Source organism: Didymella exigua (assembly GCF_010094145.1).
Source record: "Didymella exigua CBS 183.55 unplaced genomic scaffold M421scaffold_70, whole genome shotgun sequence".
In the NCBI taxonomy this organism is placed as follows: domain Eukaryota; kingdom Fungi; phylum Ascomycota; class Dothideomycetes; order Pleosporales; family Didymellaceae; genus Didymella; species Didymella exigua.
This window is the reverse complement of record NW_022984844.1, coordinates 35,231-54,405: the sequence shown is the minus strand read 5'-3', so window position 1 is coordinate 54,405 and position 19,175 is coordinate 35,231. Positions and strand designations below refer to the sequence as shown.

The window sequence follows — 19,175 nt, the reverse complement described above, 5'->3', positions numbered from 1 at the left end:
CCATGAGGAACGATTGGAATCAGAGTCTCGTTCGTAGCGGTCGAGGTGGTGAATTCTAGACGTACTCTCTGGATGGGCGACCGGGCTGCTCGTACTCCCTGGACGGACGAGCAGCAGCAATGCTACCGTAGTCCCTTGGCTCATCCTCCTCAAGCAGGCTCTCCATTATGCTGCCGACATCGGTGTTGGTAACGGTCATGGCATCCTCCTCATCGAGCTTCTTGCGCATGCGGATGACCTGGACGGTGATGTAGACGACAAGGGACGTGCCGACGACAAAGGTAAGACCAGCCAAGACAGCATTGACGGGTACCGGGTTGCCGTTGAACTTTCGCTTGGTGAGCGCGTCGATGCCTGTTTGCGAGAGGTTGACCAGCCCGGAGAAGCAGATGATGGTTCCGTAGACGCGACCGAATGTTGCAAAACCGAAGACTTTTGTGGCATAGTCGGACATTGCCGAGTAGTAGAGAGGGCGCATGAAGACGAACAGGAGGACATTGACGAAGCCTGCCCAGAGCGTGCCAATCGAACCAACAATGCCAATGGCAGTGGCAATGATGACAATGATGAGCAGCACTCCAGGAGTGCTGACATTGTCGAGAAGCATGCCGAGGAACGGTGTGCTGAGAACACCTCCGAGGGGCAGTGCCCAGTCGAAAAAGTCGTTGACACGAGCAGCCAGGTCGATGGAACCGAGCATGTATGCGTACTGCTCTCGGATGGATGCAATGAAGTAGTTCATACGAACCATCTGCATAACTGTGAGAAGGGCCAACAGGATAAACCACGGCGTAAGCATCTGCTCGATGGCAGTCTTATTGTGCAAAGCACCCCAGACCCCCGACACTTCAAGCTGCTGCTCATACTTCTCCTCCTGCTTCTTCCTCGAGACTTCGTCGCCAATCAGCTGGTCAAGCTTGCTCAATCGCTTGCGGCGGCGCGCGCTGCGGTTCTTCCTGCGTCTCCATACCTCGTCATCAGGCAGATCTTCATCTGAAGTATGAACATCGCGCTCATTCTCCACAGCACGCTGGAACTTTATCTCCAGTTGAGGCGTGGTCTTGTAGTTCTCAGTTGGTAAGAATGTCAGCTGGGCGATGACAATCGCAATTGGTACAATAAGGTACGCAAGGAAGAAGGTCTGCGGCTTGAAGGCCCCATTGGTGCCCTCATACGCAAGTCTGTAGAAAAGATAGACCGCTGCAGATGCATCAAAGGCGCCAGTAACGAGTGCCACAATCATACCGCTGTACTTGGGGAACGCGTTAGCAATCTGGAAAGATGGCAAGAACACGAATGTGCCTCCAAGTGCGAGGAAGAAATTTCCGATTGTGAAGCCGTCGAACTCGTCGATCTGAAAGGCGAGGCTCATTATGATGCTGCCAGCAGCAAGGGAAGCTGAGCCAATAAGATAACAGACTCTCGGTCCATAGCGGTCCAACATGGTTCCAACAACAAGTGCAGAGACATTAGCGGTAGTAGACGCGAGCGAAAAGAAAAAGTTGAGGCGCAGATCCTGTTCGTAGCAGACTTCGACTTCCTCGTTGAGCTCCTCTTGCGTGCAGAGATCTTGGTAGACGCCTTCTTTGATTAGGATTGGTTTCAGCGCTGCGAAGCCAAAGACGATACCGCTGGCAAACCAGCAGGCAAGGACGACCACGAGGACTTGCGCTGTGTAGATCTTAGTAAAGTGGTCGTGTGACACGGTCGCTGGAATGCTTACCAGCACGCTTGAAGGTCGACACTTTGTACTGTGTCACACCGCCGTCGACATCTCCTGCAACCGGTTCTTGAGGCTTGTGAAGCGTATCGTAGCTGATCACACGCCTCACTGACTTGCCTGTGTGCAAGAAGCCTGCATTCGAGTATTGACTTTGAAAAGAGAGCCGACGTTCGGAAGCCTGCTCTCGGCTTTCGAGCCGGTCTATCGGCGGCAAGAACAGGTCGACGAGCGCCTCCTCGCGGTCAGTACCCTCTTGTTGTGTGACATGCTGGATGAGCGACATAGATCAGCCAGAAGGTCCACGAAGCGCAGATGCAGGGCAAGAAGGGAGCTGTTGTTGAAGTTTGGTAGAAGGGTTCTGGGTGTAAATTCAAGAAAGCGGGCGCTCGGGAAATTTGACATGACAGGTGCGCACGAGGCAAGTGCAAATCTGGATCGCAGGTCACGCGTCAGGATACACCGCTATCGCGAGAACCTTCGGCTCTGTTCGCTGCAGGCACATCCATCCACCCTGCATGGCATGTGCAAATGACGCTGTTGCTGCTTCTGTCGCGGGTATTGTGTCGTGCAGCGCAACGGTCAACACAGCATTTCTACAATGCTCTTGATTGGACGGTCAAAAGCAACGGACCGCTGTTGTTTTGCCGAAGGAACAGCGGCCTCCATGATCGCCCCTACAACCCCAGCTGTGCATGGCCCAAAAGCGGCATCGTCGCAGGAATAAGACGAAACCCGTTGATAAGGTCGTGTACTTGAACGCCTAGAAGCTCGTCAATTGATAGGATAGAATGCAAACGTAGTTGCAACTTGTAACGGTGTTCCACAACGGCTGTTCCCACTCGTACGACCAGGCTGGATGACAGGTGCGCCATCCCTGTCCTGGAGGCAATCCTAGCCGAACAGCCTGATCTTGCACGGATCAGTGGATCTGCAACATGGATCTGCATATCAGACATTTGATAGAGATCGCAATCTCGTGAACCTGGTTGCAAAACACCACATTCTTGACAGGCCGATGCTGAAGTGACGTTCGAAAGTCACACGTGTGAAATTCGCGCAATTGTTAGATGTGAAGCTGGAAATTGTCAACAGGATCCTACCAAAACTTGACGCTGACATCACAGCTTCAAGCTGCGTTATCCATTCACCATTGAGTGGCATACCGTTGTAATGCTTTACACGACGGTGTCGCAAAATCCATTATTTTTCGAAGCTCTAGAAATCTACAAACTACGCTTCAAGATATGATTACGCCCAAGTGCAGTATATTGAGAGGGTCGCAACAACATATAACCAGGGCGCTCATTCAACAGCATCCACAGGGCTCAGATGACGAAGACGACGCCGAGTTCGACCAGCGAGAATTACCAGACACTTTCGATCCTGGCCCCTCGATATTTCTCCCAGATTGCCCGTCAAAGGGGAGTCTAAACAGCTGCATATCATGGCTGGACCAGCGCTGCGAGCAGGTACGACTCGAGGAACTGCTGGCAGACAACGACTGCCGTGAGGTAGAATTGGACAATGAGCAACGATCCAAGGATACAGACAGACAGACCTGTCAGATCTGGCACCCTGGTTGTAACTTGCCAGAAACAGCAGTTCTGCACCGTATCCGCGAAGGAAGGGGACCGCGCGATAGCGTGGCTAAAGATATCCTCGCTGTCCTTCGCGACAAAACAAGCTCAACATATAATACAGAGTCATACAGCGACATGAGAAAGATCCTACTTGCATGGAATAGGCGCATAAATGGAGGATTCGACAACGATGCAGATGCACGAGAGCTGTTGAGGCTTGCCGTCGACCGGCGTGCACACCTGCTGAAGGCTCCTGCTCGTGGCTCTGATAAAAGCCAGTTCCTCAAAGATTCCTCTGCGGAAATGCTGCAAGCACTTACAGCACTGAGGCCGGAGATTGCAGACTTCAAGAACCAGGATTTTCTTGACATCTTGTTGACGATGTGGGCGAACGTCCTAATTGCGACGCCAGGCTTAGATGATGACTTGAAACTACTGACAATGAAAGCGCTGATCAACGAGTTAGAGTCGAAATCGCATACGTCCAATGCTGTGAAGCTGTCCGGAATTGCACGCTCGTTGAGCGTAGCACGTCTGCAACTGGATTCTGCTGAAGTTGAACGTTTGGAGAAGAAGATGCAGGCTTTCGAGAGCAAGTTGCGCGAGACTGTGGTCAAAAGGGCGATCGACAAGATCAAGGCTGGCCGTCGGAAACTGACAGCAGTCAAATTGGGGGAGCTGCAAGAGCTGACAGAACTTCAAGCAGCGCAAAAGTGGGCAACTCATGCTGCTCTAAGAGGTGATCAGCAAAGGCGAATACAAATCACAGCCTGCGATCAGATGGACGGTAGGCTGCAGCGAGTCCTGCAGCACCGGGGTCCAGGTCTGGACGCTCACATCCACGCCGTTCAGAGCAACGCAAATGCGCTCGCTGGTATGAGCGTCAGTCTACTCTCACGGGCTACGGAAGCGGGTTTCTCTCTGGAGAATCAAAGCTCATCGATGTCGATCGAGCTGGGGAACGTTGACGTGAAAGCTTATGTGACTGGCGGCATTGCCGACATTCTTAATGCACGAGAACAGGCTGCCAAGATGCTTGCTCAGATGGACACAGTCAACAGTCATCTCGAAGTAATGCTGGATGCGGCTAAAAGCAAGTATCGTGCGTGTGATGAAGTCTTGCGCTTGGTCGAACAAGCAGACAACAAGTACAACGAGGAGGTTCAGCGTGTCGAGAAGTTGGGATTCGGGCTTCCTCGAGAGACCATCCTGCTAATGTGCAGAAACGCGCAGAGGGCCAAATAAGTCTCGTGAGTCCCTCATATATCGAACCCTGCTACCCAACCTCTGGCTCCCACTCCGTCCCGCGATAAGCGGTATTGCTTATGTTCTTCCACAAAAACTGTCGCTGCGTGTGTGGAATGGGCGTGTCGTGTTTGATGTCTGCATGATCGTCGAATTCGGGAGGTGCCATGGAGGAATTGGAAATTTTTGACGTCCAACAACAGCAGACACAGCCCTCATAACATACCGCTGCGCGATTAAGGATGTTCCACGGTTGTCGAGGGAGCGTGAGCGTGCACGACCTAACGCGCAGTGACGTGATTGGAGCTCGAGTTCGGATTTCGATAAGGCGATTAACCCCGTCGGAAGAGGTCGGGTTTCGAGCCTGAGAGCTGGCGCCAAGCAGCGCGGAACCTTTTGAAGTCTTCCGTAAAACCTTTTGAAGCCTCCCATCACCACCACCAACCTCTCCACTCAACCCTCTGTCGTTGTTCATCGCCTTTCACCATGTCCACCGCTCCTCCCCCAACTGCCACCGGCTCCAGCACTGTCGACGCCGCCAAGGCCAAGCTCGCTGCCATGCCTGCGCCTGACGCGCCCACCGGTGCCTCGCTGTATGCGCGCTTCGCTTTCGCGGGTGCCGTCTGCTGCTCTGTCACTCACGGTGCTCTTACCCCTGTCGATGTGTATGTCTCCACCTCCCATGGCACTGATGCGCGCCAATGGCTGCCATGCGGTTTTCCTGGCACACGCGACAGCTTTTGCCAATGACGTGCGAGCTCCTAGCTAACAGCCATTCAGCGTCAAGACCCGTATCCAGCTCGACCCGGCCACCTACAACACTGGTCTGATCGGTGGTTTCCGCAAGGTCATCGCCAACGAGGGCGCCGGCGCCGTCTGGACTGGTTTCGGCCCCACCGCTGCTGGTTACTTCCTCCAGGGTGCCTTCAAGTTCGGAGGATACGAGTTCTTCAAGCAGCAGGCCATCAACACCCTCGGCTACGAGGCTGCCTCCAACAACCGCACCGCTGTCTACCTCGCGTCCGCTGCCTGCGCCGAGTTCATCGCTGACATCGCTCTCTGCCCTCTCGAGGCCACCCGCATCCGCCTCGTCTCCGACCCCAAGTTCGCCAACGGTCTGGTTGGTGGCTTTGGCAAGATCCTCAAGAACGAAGGTGTTGGTGCCTTCTACTCTGGTTTCGGCCCCATCCTGTTCAAGCAGTAAGTGCCTGAAACATTCCTTTGGTCCGGATGGAGCTGACATATCCAAAGGATCCCTTACACCTGCGCCAAGTTCGTCGTCTTCGAGAAGGTCAATGAGGCCGTCTACACCGTCGTCGACAAGAGCAAGACCTCCAACGGCATGCAGACTGTCTACAACCTCGGCTCCGGTCTCGTCGCCGGTTTCGCCGCTGCCATCATCTCCCAGCCCGCTGACACCATGCTGTCCAAGATCAACAAGACCAAGGGTGAGCCCGGTGAGGGCACCACCAGCCGTCTCATCAAGATTGCCAAGGAGCTCGGTCTCCGTGGCTCTTACACCGGTATTGGTGCCCGTCTCTTCATGGTCGGTACCCTGACCGCTGGTCAGTTCGCCATCTACGGTAAGTCACTCAAGCCCCCTCCCCCACATTACCAGTAGCGCTAACAGTCTTCAAGGGGATATCAAGAAAGCACTTGGTGCCACAGGCGAGTCAGCTCCTTACCTCTTGCGTGCACACGGCTAACAATGTGACAGGTGGTGTTGAGATCTCCAAGACCAATTAAGCGGTAATCCGAGAAGAAGTGGTGGAGCGATGATACCAGGGCAGCCACGGCACTGGGTCTTTAGAGGAAGACTTTGTAGTGCACGGAAAAGTCTTTCTTTTTTGCATACGGCTGGCATGGATATATTCCCATTTTCTGTTCATGTGTTTGCGTTTTATATGCCGCTTAGCTACTTGTACGTTCAGCCCGCCCGAAAGTGGCACTTGTAACAGTACGGTCTCATGAGATTAGCTGCACAATAGACGGAGCGCTTAATGACACATCCGCGTCCATTGCATGATTGGCGATTTCCGACAGCGTCCTGTGCGAAAATTCTCGAATTTTGGGAGGTAGTCAGCGCGTATCAGACTGGCCCTAGGAAGGCCAGGCATGCTGGGGACTACAACTGAGGCCGATCAAGATGAATCAGCGGTATTATCAGTCTCTCAGCCAGCCTTTGGGCAATTGCGATTTGCGGTAGTTCTTCCACGGAGCCAGGCCACTGGTGTGACCAGGACCCTTCTTCTAATTTCCAATTTTTCGGAGGTGCTCAATGATAATCCGCGTCATGTCCATTGGCTTACAAGTACGCAGATGACTACAAATTATTTCAGTCGCACACATTGGATAGCCAGTCAACCAGGAAGGTAGCGTACTTTCGGTGGTGGAAGAATTGCGCCGTGGTGAAGTCTGCAGCTAAGACGAACTTCTAGGGGCTTCTGCACAGCGTCCCTGGTAGAGAGCATTACTCAGTAAGGCCCTAGGGTACCATGAAGGTACTATAGTAAAGCTGCTATATATCGAATAGTAGATTAATAAGTCTACGCCTACAGGTTCTTTCCAGCCTCCTGTTTGCCTGTCTGTCTTATCTTCCTCAGGCCTGGTTTCTATACATTCACCCTCCTGTGGTACTATGGGTTACTTCTTTTATTGCACTGCTACTACACTGCTAGACATCTATACTATTACTCTGTAGCAGAAACTGCCCGTAGTACGTACCCTTAGAAATGCCGTATTATGAGCAGAAGCTTACGTAGACGAGGACGTGATTTCGTCCAGCCCGGGTGCCTCTCTGGCGAGGAATCTCACTTTCCAATGCATCATTTCACAGGTCTTTCCTCAGAGGCTTCACGTCCAGGATAGGCCGAGCTGGGAAGTCTTATTTGCGTGTGCTTTCAAGACTGCCTTCTCGGCTTGTTTTCTGGCTGTGGTTGTTGCTGGGTCTCCATCACAATTGGCGTTATACTTGGGTACATCGTTCACTCGGCATCTCCGTGCTTCTTGGTCAGCATTGTGGAGAGGGCAAAAAGTGCAACCTACCTTCGGCGTGCTTGCCTCGCGTCAAGGGATGGAGCGTTGGTAGAAACAGGAGTGCTGCAGAGACTCTTGTTGAGTACTGTGGGGGCAATTGGCTCAGGGGACCTTAAATCGTTCAGTTCGGTACAATTAACAGCCATCAACCCCGTATCTCTCTCGCGCTCGTCGACATCATTGAGTATCGAGAATGGGCATGCATGTCTATACTCCTGAGTTGGTCACGCTTCATACAACACGTAGCGCAAAGAACCGCGTCGTCTCAAGTCTCAGAGAACGGCACAAACTTCTCCCCACTCGCCTTCTCCACACTCATCCCCGCGCGCTTATAGCTATCCAACTCCTGCAGCTTTCTGACATACCGATACAACGTCGGATAGGCTTGCTCATTACATGCCTTCTTCTTGACCGCGGCCTCGAGAGCGAAATGCATCATGATATCCGCCGACGTCAGCTTTTCGCTGCAGAAGTACTCTCCCTTGCTCGGGGACTCTTTCAGGTACGTCTCCAGGAAGTCCAGGTGGTTGGTGAGCTCGGGAGTTGTGTAGGACCCGTCGACCTTGTTCGCGATTCCGTTGGTGATCGGGCGCAGAAAGAAGGGCACGGGAGCAGAGCGGATACTAGATGTGATTAAAGACACGATCAGGGGCGTGAGCAAGGAGCCTTCGGCGTAGTCCATCAGGAACTTATGGCGCATCCAGGACTCGGTTTCTGCGCCGAGGACACCGTCTTTGCCCTCAGGGTAGCGGCGAGGAATTAGAGAGGGGCCGAAGTGGTCGCATATGTAGTCGAGAATTGTCTCGGATTCGGTGACAATGATCTGAGGGGTCAGCTAATGTGGTAATAATTGCGTTGGCGTTGATTTACCTCCTCATCAGAGCCGGCTGGCATGATACCAATCGTAGGCGAGCGACCCAAGGGATGGAATTTCTTGAGCTCTGGGCCAGCGCGACCTTCTTTGTCGCGCTTGAAGACTTTGATGTTGTATTCGAGCTTCAGTTCTTCGAGCAGCCAGATCACTCGCTGAGCGCGAGACTTCTCGAGCCTTATAAATCTGGTTAGCGCATGATTTGGTAGCTATGTGTATCATCGGTTGGTGCATGGCGCGAGGAATCCCTAGCCATAGCGTGTGGTAGAGGTGGTGGTGCAGTGGGGCTGCTTTCACGTGCAACGGTGCAACGTACCAGTAGACAGTGATCTTTGCGCCCTGTTGGTTGGACATCGTGAGTGAGTATAATTATGATCCGAGTGTATCTCAATCGGTTTTGTTCTGAAGCGAAAGACGAGAGGTGTAATGAGCATCGAGGTGTCGTGCTGTTCATATCTCTTCTTTGATCAAAAGGGCCGGTCGCGTCGGCAGTGTTGCGGAGAAACTCAATGAGCCGCGGTCCTCGCCAACGCCGACTGCACATGATGTGTGGCTGCGGCAACAATCCTACTTTTCGGGTGACGGCATCTACGGTGCTCCCAAAGGAGACATATTGATGCTCATGCGACCGTATGTCACATGGAGTTCGCAAGGTGGGCACCTGCGGCAATGAAAAGTCACCGAAAGCCGCAGCTCTGGCATGCAACCCAACATGGCGCCTAACGATGGAACTGCTAATAGACTTGACTCTGTTTGTTATGCGAGGTGGATTTTGCACAGCGTTGAGGCTAGTTGAGCCCTGTGAATGAAGGCTATTGTGCGGCAGTTGCGGTGGCTCGTACGTGCCCGAACGCAAGGCTGACATACGCCGCCAAGCCCAGCACCTCCGCCCGCCGACATCACCGCTTGAACTCACACAACCCACAACCACACCCCCGTCTCACCCCGCAAGCCGCGCTTTACCACCCTCACAATCGTCACAATGGCCGGCGGACACGAAGGCATGCCTGTCCCTTTTCCGAGAGCTAGCGCACGCGGCGCAACGGCGAGCAATGGCTAATGAAAGACAGCTCTTCACAAGGATCCCGCGATCATAAAATGGAACAGTATGTCGCCCGTACGCCTACGCGCCTTCCAATTCTAACCGGATCGCACGTACCTCGATTAGCGGAAGAACGGCGGACGAGGGACTTAGGGATTTGGAAGGAGAGCAGAGCTGACGCAGGGCAGACATGGTGGTGAACCGCCATAAGTACTTCCGCTGGACGAAGCGCACCGCGTTCATTACGACCATGTACGTCGTTGTTGTCCCTGCGACATTGGGCTACTTCGGTTACATCACTGATGTAAGTGGGACGCGCGGAAGCATGGAGGCATTCTTGGAGATGGGGCATTGGCTAATGGCGGGCAGGGCAAGTGGGATATGCGTGGAAAGAGGAGGGGAGACACCATCTCTGAGTTCTAGAGCAGAGATAGGGGGATTGCTGAGGAGGAAGAAAGTCATATGTATACACTACAAGGAACGCAGAGCTAGCCAGCGCAGCTGCGAGATCGAGGCAATGAACTCTTCTATATTTCATTGAACACAAGTCTATGTGAATCTGGTCTTCGTTTTCTACTCCTTTTTTCGCAAATGTTGTGTTGCTTGAACAGACATGTGATGGGAGGTACTCTCCTACCCGCGACTGCCTCCGCATCATGACTTTATGGCTCGGCTCACCCCTGTGTCTTGCTCTAAACTCCTCGTGTACCAGCGTTCTTCTTCCGATGGAATTGTCCATTCTGCACACCATGGCAATCGATACCTTTCGCTCGCGTGCCAAGCTCCCCATTCCCCTGTATTTTCCTCTCAATCTGGTCCAAAAGCGAACGCAAGGGTTCCTACTTCGCATCTTGCTGCTCTCTCTCCTCAAAAGCTTTCAGCCAGTCGCACTCCTCATCATCAGGCGCAACATACAGCGGGCGCTCTACAGCACGAGTCCAGAAATCCAATGACCGGGGTCCGATGTTGATGGCCGGGTCGTGGTACACACGCTTCAAGGCGACGAAAAAGGCGTCACACTCCCTTTGCAGACCCAAGACTCGCAGAGAGCGGAGGATGCGAGTAATGCGCAGGTGATTGTGGTCCATGCGGACGGCCCAGTTACGAGAAGCTTTGCGGAAGTTGGGACCGCGAACTACATAGTAGCCGAGGGGAGAGGCCGGCGAGGTAGGCTTGGGCTCGGGCGCTGAAGCTTCAGGTTCATCTCGCGCCGCCTCGGCACGGGTTGCTTCTGTAGTCTTCCCCATGGTGGACTCGCTAGTAGTAATCGCGGGGGCCTGTGCATCTGAAACGCCTACTCCAGTCTCGGATATGGTCTGAGAAGGCTCGGATACCTCCTCCGTAGAGGGTTGCTTGGACTCGTTCATATCCGTCTTCTCTTCGCTCTCGGGCTCAGGGTGGATCGAAGTAGTAAACCCATAGAAGGTGAGCATGCGCTCGAAGCTCGCGCACAGCCGCTGTCTCAGCTTGCTGCTCGTGCGAAATGTCTTCATGGTCTCGAGGTCGATGACAGGTGCCGCGTAATTGAACGGAGAGCCCTCAGGAAGCGGGAAGAGCATCTGGATGTAGTTGTGGCTGTTCTCGAGCTGGCTGTTGGGCCAGGCCAGAATCTGATCTTGTGTGCGACCGAGTGCGTCTTTTGCCTTAGCATCTGGGTCGTAGAAGCGGACGATAGGTGATTGCTTGGAAGATGCCATGGTGGACAGCTTCTGACGTTTGTTTGCTGACATAGAATTAAGAGAATCAGTGAGAGTAGAAGGTCGAGAACGAAAGGTGAAGAAGATCGTGACCACTCTCATGTAGGGAGAAGGAGCTGTTACGCGCCTGTGTCTTTTACTTTCTTGAGGGTGAAGGTACTGCGGAACGATGAGCGAAATTGAGGACTCTCTGCTTCACTTTCGAAGCGTCGAGTGTATGAGCGCGCTTATAGGTCTACTCGAATTGTTACAAATACTATACGCTCAAATTGCTTGCGCTGATTCAGGTGACAACAAAGGTCTTTAGAGGCTGTCAAGAGTATGTGCTTGCTGCATCGTGACTTCGCGTTCGCCACGTTTGGCTCCAACCTTATCGAGGTTAGTGTAAGATAGCCCCTTCCAAGTCGACGCAGGGTCGACGAACTTCTCTCCTCATCAAGTGTCAATGTAACGCATAGACGAAGACTGCTTCTATTTTCTGTATTCCTCTACGCCATGCTTTGATACGCAGTGGATTCTTCCACTAGTGTTATCTTATGATCTGCCTGCGGCCTGACGTCAGCGGGCGCTTTTGTTGAGCCGCGCTTGTCCTAAGAGCATCCAGACCACGAGCAAAAGAAACGACTCGTATGGATGACTTGCTTTTGCGGCTCTGCCTGCAAGAAATTCGGTACAGAAACCTGTTGCACACGCAGGGGTCGAAGAAGCTACTGTCGGGCTGCGCCACTACGTAATTAAGAACCACGGTACTCGTAGCCATGCGGTCTCTTCAAATAGCGGCGGTGGAAGCACGCTTTGCGACTGAGCATCAATCCACACTGAATAGCTCCAGCATCACATAACAAACATGGGTTCTGACGGTAGGAGTTGCGGTAGCACGCTTGCTTCTTGCCTCTAACAAGAAACAGAGCAGCAACACACACCAGACAACCACACCCTGTTCCAGGGTTTTGAGTGGAACGTGCCCGCTGACCAGAAGCACTGGAAGCGTCTCATTGCAGAGGTTCCCAAGCTCAAGGCTATTGGTGTCGACAACATCTGGCTCCCGCCCGGTTGCAAGGCCGCATCACCAGAAGGCAATGGATACGATATCTACGATTTGTACGACCTAGGCGAATTCGACCAGAAGGGTCAGAGGAGCACTAAGTGGGGTACCAAGGAAGACCTAGTCGAGCTCTGCAAGGTCGCAAAGGAGAATGGGATAGGGCTTTTCTGGGACGCTGTCCTCAATCACAAGGCCGGAGCTGATAACACCGAGAAATGCCGCGTTGTAGAAGTCGATAACAACGACCGCACGAAGGAAGCGTCCGAAGCATATGAGATCGAAGGATGGCTAGGTTTCGACTTCCCCGGCCGTGGTGACAAGTACTCTTCCCAAAAGTACCACTGGGAGCATTTTTCGGGGACAGACTACAATCAAGCCAACGAGAAGAAGGCCATTTACAAGATTCTCGGTGACAACAAGGGCTGGAGCGCATCGGTCGACTCGGAAAGCGGAAATGCCGATTACATGATGTTCGCTGACATCGATTACTCCCATCCCGAGGTCCAGGCTGATGTGAAGAACTGGGGTATTTGGATTACCAAGGAGCTTGGCTTGAAGGGCTTCCGTCTTGACGCTGTGCAGCACTTCTCCGAGCGCTTCACCAACGAATGGGTCGATAACTTGCGCGACGAGTGCGGGAAAGACATCTTTATCGTCGGTGAGTTTTGGTCCGGCGACGCAAAACTCATGTGCGACTGGCTCGAGGACATGGACCACAAGTTCTCCCTCTATGACTCCCCCCTTCTCAACAATTTCTCGCAGCTCTCCAAGACACCCGACGCCGATCTGAGGAAAGTTTTCGACAAGACACTCGTCTCGATGAACCCTATCAGCGCCGTCACAGTCGTGACAAACCACGACACTCAGCCCGGTCAGACCGTGGAGACACCTGTTGAGGGCTTCTTCAAGCCTCTCGCGTATTCCCTCATTCTGCTCAGGAAGGAAGGCTACCCCTGTCCCTTCTATGGCGACCTGTACGGTCTTAAGGGCGAGCACGCCGCCGACCCAGCGTGTGGCGGAAAACTTGCCGATCTCATCCTCGCGCGTAAGCTCTACGCATATGGCTCGCAAGAAGACTACCTTGATGACGCTAACTGCATCGGTTTCGTGCGCCGAGGCACCTGGGACAAGAAGGCCGGTCTGGCGTGTGTGATGAGCAACCAGGGGCCGGGCGAGATCAAGATGGCGGTTGGTGAGATGCATGCTGGTGAGAAGTGGACAGATATCTTGGGCTGGGAGCAGGGCGAGGTTGAGATCGATCAGGATGGCTATGGGTTGTTCAAGTGCCCTGGCACTAGTGTCGCGGTGTGGGTCAGGGCTGATGCTGAGGGGAGGGATAGGTTCCCGACGAACTTCGATGCTGATATCTACAGTAAGGCATAAATGCATTGATGGGAATAGACAGGTGACTTAGACTAGAATTAAATGATAGTACCGTGGCGATATACAGAGTCGCGCAGCGATGGGACACGATCACGCAAAGCCAAATTTAAACTTGTGTGAGGTACAATCTCTACTTGTCATATCGACGTATTTTTCACGAAAGTTATTCGTTAGGCCTCCTTTTCTTTAGCTGTGTAATGTTCGTGCCCCATGCCCCCTCCGACTGTGTTTGTCAAAACCCATGAAGGGTTCCAAACCTTTGAACGCCTTGCACCGTTACACGACGTCAGACTTGGACCTTCTTTGGCTGAATCATTCCGTCCTCTTCTTCATACCCTGATTTGCGGCAGGGGCTCTATACCTTCGCACTATTCTTCACACCAGCTCCTACAGTCGCAGAGATGACGACAGTGTGGTGGTGTGTCGTGGTGACGGTTACAGGTTCAACGACCTTAGTACGTGTGAACGTAGCAGTTTCGATCTTTATCGATGGCGAGGCGGTTGTGGTCTTGACGTTCGAAGCCTTGGCAGTGCTAGTCTTGGTGGTGGGCTTTGTGCGGGTCTCAGTCACGGTGGTGGTCGACATGGTCGAAGTCTTTGTTACAGTTGTAGGCTTGGCCGACTTGCTCTCAGTGGAAGTTTTGGTGACAGTGGCGGTAGACTTTGTCGATGTCTTGGTGACAGTAGTAAGGGATCCAGAGCCAGTTGTAGGCTTCGCCGACTTGCTCTCGGTGGAAGTTTTGGTGACAGTGGCGGTAGACTTAGTCGATGTCTTGGTGACAGTAGTAAGGGATCCAGAGCTAGTTGTAGGCTTCGCCGACTTGCTCTCGGTGGAAGTTTTGGTGACAGTGGCGGTAGACTTAGTCGATGTCTTGGTGACAGTAGTAAGGGATCCAGAGCCGCTCTTGGTGGAGGTCCTGGTCGCTGTAGCAGTAGTACTAGGCTTGGTCGAAGTGAAACTGCTGTTGCGGACTGTAGTGGTGACAGTGCGGGTCCTGTACTCAATCGAACCACTTCCGCCGACGGTGACAGTGCGGGTAGCAGTCTTGAAGACGGCCTTCGGGATCCTGTTGTAGCCGTTGTAGGCACGGACAGCACGGGTGATTGTCTGGCCCTGGATCTGCTGCTGCTCAATCTCCTTCCTGATATCGGGGAGCTGGAGAGCGGTGTTGTAGAGGTCGCACTTATACGCTTCAACGACCTCAGGGTCTGTGCAGTTGGCGCAGGACGGCTCACGCTCAATGTAGATGGCGAACGCGTCACACGCGCGGTGCTCATTGCAGTGAGTAGCGCACACAGATACATCGTACTCGTCCTGGATGTGGGTAGCAATGGTCTGGTGGATGGCAGTCATGTTGTAGTCCTCGACTACAAGCTCATACGGATAGGGTGCGATCTTCGCCTTATCAGCATAGCGGGAATAGTATGTGTTATCCTGAAACCACTCAAGATCTTCGTCAAGGGTCTCAGTGGGTGAATTAGACGCAGGAAGAGGTCTCTCAGGCGTAAGCCCAGGAACGCTGTGGATGGCGCCAGTCTCGATAGCGCTCTCGGAGACAGTCTCAGTGACGACAGCTGGTGCCGCAACACCAAGGCCAGCAAATGCCAGGAGCATAGAGACCTTCATGATAAATGGGAGTTTATAGCGAGACTGGATTTGCAAAAGCAAGTGCAGGTTTGCGGAAACAGATGAGATGGAAGTTTTGAAGAAAGCAAACGAAGTGCGCTTTATATAGTCGCCTTTAGACGTCTGACTTACAATATTTGGTGATGAAAAAATAAGGCATGTTGTTGAGGTTAAGGGGCTGCTTCGTGAAGTGGTCATTGGTCGTGGGACCATCAATTGTGTATTTAGGGCCTACAGGGTACTCGATGAGAGCCTCACTGCAGAACTGAGGGTCAGATCGACCCGTGGTTTGAATATGTCGTAGCGTAGGACCTTCGCCCCAAAATCATGTCACGGCGAAAATTGCTACACCGAGGGTACAGTCCAGAAGGCGTGCGTGCACCTTTGAGCTGGGTGTTGGCGAGAAGGTGATCAGTGGAGACTTGTTGAAACTTGACACAGACGCAGAGCCTCTATCAATATTGCGGGTCGTGGCGTCCGCAATGAAGTAAACTACCCTGAGCCCCAAGTCACGCATTCCGCAAGTAGGGTCGATAGGCTGTAGTGAAGCTCCCATTTTTATGATTTTTTGTCTTTAATGGCATCCTCTGGCCATCAGCCTCCGCGACGCCAATAATCTGGCTACTTCCAGACTGCGGAGACTGATCTACAGTTCTGGAACTCCTAATTGTCTTTCCTAATTGCGGTTCCTTCAAAATTGGTTTGACACCATACGATACCAGGACTTGACAATTCCCTGGAGGTCCTTGGGCGGCACATGTGCTGCTTGTATTACTGATTACCTCATTAGGATAGCTTTCCATGTGAAGGCACTACTGAAGTAGAACTTGACGTGTGCGAAATTGATATTGACTAACGCAGATCACCAAGCCTTCGACGATCACCCTCTTCACCTACCACTGAAAACTGGACTCGGTTATCCAAATTTACGATCAGCACTATCACTATCACTATCACTGCTATCGAGAATCATCGTCAGCCTACATGGTACCCTATCGTACCCCGCACTGGGCTCAGATTCCGCAGTGGAATCTCCTACATTGATTGTGATCAAGAATAATTCGATTGTAATAGCGGCGGCATACATCAGACTTCGTCTCCACATTCATATTTATCAGCCCCCGCGGAGGCTCTGTCCTGTCTCCAGTATAGCTTGGTAATTTCCCCCAACCAGACCCTCACTGCCTGAGTCTATTCGCTGGTTGGCTAATATTGGATGAGGAACTTGCTGAGGCGGTTACTCAATTCCAAAAATCAATAGAACTGCTGCAATATTCGAAGCGAGGCGTTGACCGTGTGAAACCTTTTTTTTGTTGCTTGCGAGGCGGCACTGTAGGGGCATAAGTAGGGCTCGCGTGAGGCGAGCTATGTTCCTAGGAGATTTTCCCCCAACGCGTTACATCGAGGGAAGAAATATCCAAAGGCTCAATCGTCTGGTCGATACCAAATTCGCGCGATAATTCATTCTTAAATATGTACCATGGCCACGTGATCGTAGGAGGCAAGGCAATAAATCAGAAAAGATAGAGACATGAATAATTATCAATGTAATAGCGTACGCCGGACGGCTTAAAGGGGTGCGAGTGGATTGGATTTTGGTCGATTTTCAAAGGCATAGCATAGACGGTATGAGCGTGAGAGTTGAATGGGCTCTTAAGTGGGCGAAACAATCGTACTGTAGCAGCAAACGGAAGTCTTGGTAAAGGTAGTCTACAGAGCCTCAATAACGCTGAGGTAAAGGCGACTTACCGCGTACGGAAGCAGCAATGAAAAATCAAATTAGGCAACGCTACAAACGACGTGGGATAAGAATGTAGAAAAAAGAGACGACACTGGTTGTCGATCATGTTAAAGTACTTACTTGAAGGCCTCCAGATCTACTCGTGCGGAGCCATATCCATGTTCCCGCCGCTACAAACGCGCCGGCGCACAGTCTCCGTACGGATTCTCATACCAGGCGCCATCCTTACCCTCATAACTATCAGTATTCCCCTCGACAAGCTGCTCCTCAAAGTCCTCTACCACAGGACTAGGCGGCGGCGTCTCATCCACGATCTCAAACTCCGTCTCATCGCGCCCATCCTCACCAAACGCGCTATAAATACTACACCGGCTGGGCTTCGGCAGCACCCGGCCCTCATATTGCACAAACCCGTTGCGGAGGTCGCCTTCGAGCAAGAGAGCTTCACGAGAATTAGCTGTGGCGTTGAAAGGCTGAGACTTGCGGTACTTCTCCATACACCTGTAACGCCGGTCTTCTTCTGGCTCCGTAAAGTCGTAGTCTTGAAGTATCGCGCCCTTCGTGGGAGCTAGACACTGGTCCAGCCACTCCTCGTCTGTCGCCAGAGGATCGAAGCCCCGTGGATTTGAGGGCTGTGTTGGGTCATTGTAGGATAGGATCGATGATGTGACTGTAAGGCGCGAGGCGTTTGGAGCGTTCAGTGAGTAGGTGTATGATGCTGGACGGGGAGGGCGGGGCGTGGCGACTGAAGGGGTTTGAACTGAGTAGATGGATGATGCTGGGCGGGGTCGGATGGTTGATGTCGGGCTGAGAATGGAGTCACAGCGGTGCGGAGTTCGCGGCGGTGTTTGTGTGGAAGGCATAGGGGGAATTGACACAGGCGGTGTTGGGTGGTCAATGTGAAGGGGAGGAACAGGCCCGATCTTGGGATCATGCTTAGAAGCTACAATCCGGTTGCCCGGGTGGTATGACTCTGCGAATGCAGCCGAAAGCTGGTGGTCAAGACAATGACGAGGGCTTGCCGGTACCTGGTCGAGGCTATCTCGCGTGTAACGTGTAGAGCGCTTTGAGCGTAGAAGAGATGCCTTTGCGTCGCGTCGAATCGCCTTCAACTCTAAACCAAGGTCATATGCCTCCTCAGCTGCCTGGGCGCCGTCTGGGTGGGTCTTCATCCAATAACGCACGAACCGCAAACGCTTGCTCCGAATTTTGGAAGCACCGTTTAGGCCACTGCTGCGCGAGCGAAGATGACCGTACATGCAGGCAAACAGTGCGAACAATGCAACCTCATCTGAGCCGAGGCGCGTAAGCATGCAAGCTGGGCAACGGTTCTCTTGGTAGGTCCACTTGCTCCCTGTATCAATAGGTATTTTGCCAGGTGCTGCAGATTCAGCGAGTGTCCACTCCGCGTTAAACATTCGTGCGACCGGCTCCAGCTGGCGCACGCAACGTTCATCTTCTTTGGAGAGGATCTCGGACATTACAATTGGATACAAAAACCGCCCGATGGCCACTTCGAGCTCGTATCTGATCCAGGACCAAAGTTCATTGATCAAGTAGAAATCGAGACCCTTGTGGGAGCTACACAACGACCCATGCCATGCCATGGTTGAAGAGCGGAGCCGGCGTGGCAATTTCTTGATGGCGGCTTGGGTAGCCTTCTTGAATCGTGCATCCCCAAGATCCGCCGTAGAGTGAGGATCAGTGCGCAGGACTTGCACTAATTGTTTGATGCCCGGGTTGTGCAGTCGCCGTGTTTCCATTTTTCGAAAGAGTACAGGCATGGTGAATTAATTTCTTTCAGCAGCCTCAGAGGTAGTGAAGCGTTGAAAAATGTGCTTAGTGGGGTTTGTGCGAATCGCCTGCCAGTGGACGAATTCTCGATATTGTCATGTAATAAGTCTCGCTCCGGAGACAATCGAGATGAAATATCTGGCGGCATCGCAGGAACATTGTGTAGGCTTCATGTGACCGCACCTGACGGGTGCGACTACATTGTGTATGGATGTTGATCACTCCAGCAGTGTCGAGATTGACAGGAAAGCAGCTACCCTTTGTTAGACACATTGTAGATTGAGTTGCTCATCTGAGTCGCTACTCCGAAACGACTGAGACATGCTCTCTTGTTGAGGGACGTGAGTAATGATCTGGCTCCGATCAGCATAATTTGCGATTGTGGATTGCT

The 19,175-nt window shown here is 52.6% G+C and overlaps 10 protein-coding genes across 10 annotated transcripts; 5 read left to right on the top strand and 5 right to left on the bottom strand.

Annotated features, from left to right (window-relative positions):
• Positions 1–55: 55 nt before the first annotated feature.
• M421DRAFT_10532 (MFS general substrate transporter) lies at positions 56–2,006 on the bottom strand (the record flags this gene model as incomplete). The annotated part of the gene is made up of 2 exons (XM_033587101.1): positions 56–1,671; positions 1,724–2,006. 2 exons carry the CDS (start codon positions 2,004–2,006, stop codon positions 56–58), a joined length of 1,899 nt encoding a protein of 632 aa, XP_033442735.1.
• A 123-nt stretch (positions 2,007–2,129) lies between these two features.
• M421DRAFT_366106 (uncharacterized protein) lies at positions 2,130–2,550 on the top strand. Its single transcript, XM_033589716.1, has one exon. The coding sequence runs from the start codon at positions 2,252–2,254 to the stop codon at positions 2,477–2,479; it is 228 nt and encodes a 75-aa protein (XP_033442734.1). The 5' UTR covers positions 2,130–2,251; the 3' UTR covers positions 2,480–2,550.
• Positions 2,551–3,167: 617 nt separating this feature from the next.
• M421DRAFT_96768 (uncharacterized protein) lies at positions 3,168–4,548 on the top strand (the record flags this gene model as incomplete). The annotated part of the gene is made up of 2 exons (XM_033598420.1): positions 3,168–3,192; positions 3,239–4,548. 2 exons carry the CDS (start codon positions 3,168–3,170, stop codon positions 4,546–4,548), a joined length of 1,335 nt encoding a protein of 444 aa, XP_033442733.1.
• Positions 4,549–5,106: 558 nt separating this feature from the next.
• Positions 5,107–6,254, top strand: M421DRAFT_78096 (mitochondrial phosphate carrier protein; the record flags this gene model as incomplete). The annotated part of the gene is made up of 4 exons (XM_033597378.1): positions 5,107–5,213; positions 5,329–5,748; positions 5,800–6,131; positions 6,187–6,254. 4 exons carry the CDS (start codon positions 5,107–5,109, stop codon positions 6,252–6,254), a joined length of 927 nt encoding a protein of 308 aa, XP_033442732.1.
• Positions 6,255–7,635: 1,381 nt separating this feature from the next.
• Positions 7,636–8,997, bottom strand: M421DRAFT_426876 (glutathione transferase). Its single transcript, XM_033594524.1, has 3 exons — positions 8,772–8,997; positions 8,455–8,632; positions 7,636–8,407 (listed from the first exon to the last, which is right to left on the bottom strand). The coding sequence occupies exons 1-3, from the start codon at positions 8,807–8,809 to the stop codon at positions 7,850–7,852; spliced, it is 774 nt and encodes a 257-aa protein (XP_033442731.1). The 5' UTR covers positions 8,810–8,997; the 3' UTR covers positions 7,636–7,849.
• Positions 8,998–9,399: 402 nt separating this feature from the next.
• Positions 9,400–10,026, top strand: M421DRAFT_426875 (uncharacterized protein). Its single transcript, XM_033594523.1, has 4 exons — positions 9,400–9,456; positions 9,526–9,561; positions 9,686–9,801; positions 9,867–10,026. The coding sequence occupies exons 1-4, from the start codon at positions 9,438–9,440 to the stop codon at positions 9,918–9,920; spliced, it is 225 nt and encodes a 74-aa protein (XP_033442730.1). The 5' UTR covers positions 9,400–9,437; the 3' UTR covers positions 9,921–10,026.
• Positions 10,008–11,667, bottom strand: M421DRAFT_426873 (uncharacterized protein). The gene has a single exon (XM_033594522.1). The coding sequence runs from the start codon at positions 11,192–11,194 to the stop codon at positions 10,337–10,339; it is 858 nt and encodes a 285-aa protein (XP_033442729.1). The 5' UTR covers positions 11,195–11,667; the 3' UTR covers positions 10,008–10,336.
• M421DRAFT_426872 (glycoside hydrolase family 13 protein) lies at positions 11,652–13,758 on the top strand. Its single transcript, XM_033594521.1, has 2 exons — positions 11,652–12,054; positions 12,103–13,758. Exons 1-2 carry the CDS (start codon positions 12,042–12,044, stop codon positions 13,620–13,622), a joined length of 1,533 nt encoding a protein of 510 aa, XP_033442728.1. The 5' UTR covers positions 11,652–12,041; the 3' UTR covers positions 13,623–13,758.
• Positions 13,759–13,792: 34 nt separating this feature from the next.
• M421DRAFT_426871 (uncharacterized protein) lies at positions 13,793–15,302 on the bottom strand. Its single transcript, XM_033594520.1, has one exon. The coding sequence runs from the start codon at positions 15,247–15,249 to the stop codon at positions 13,978–13,980; it is 1,272 nt and encodes a 423-aa protein (XP_033442727.1). The 5' UTR covers positions 15,250–15,302; the 3' UTR covers positions 13,793–13,977.
• Positions 15,303–18,045: 2,743 nt separating this feature from the next.
• M421DRAFT_38761 (uncharacterized protein) lies at positions 18,046–18,774 on the bottom strand (the record flags this gene model as incomplete). Its single annotated transcript, XM_033589926.1, has 1 exon — positions 18,046–18,774. A coding segment is annotated over one exon (729 nt), but the record flags the coding sequence as incomplete, so codon positions are not given.
• Between the last annotated feature and the right edge of the window lie 401 nt (positions 18,775–19,175).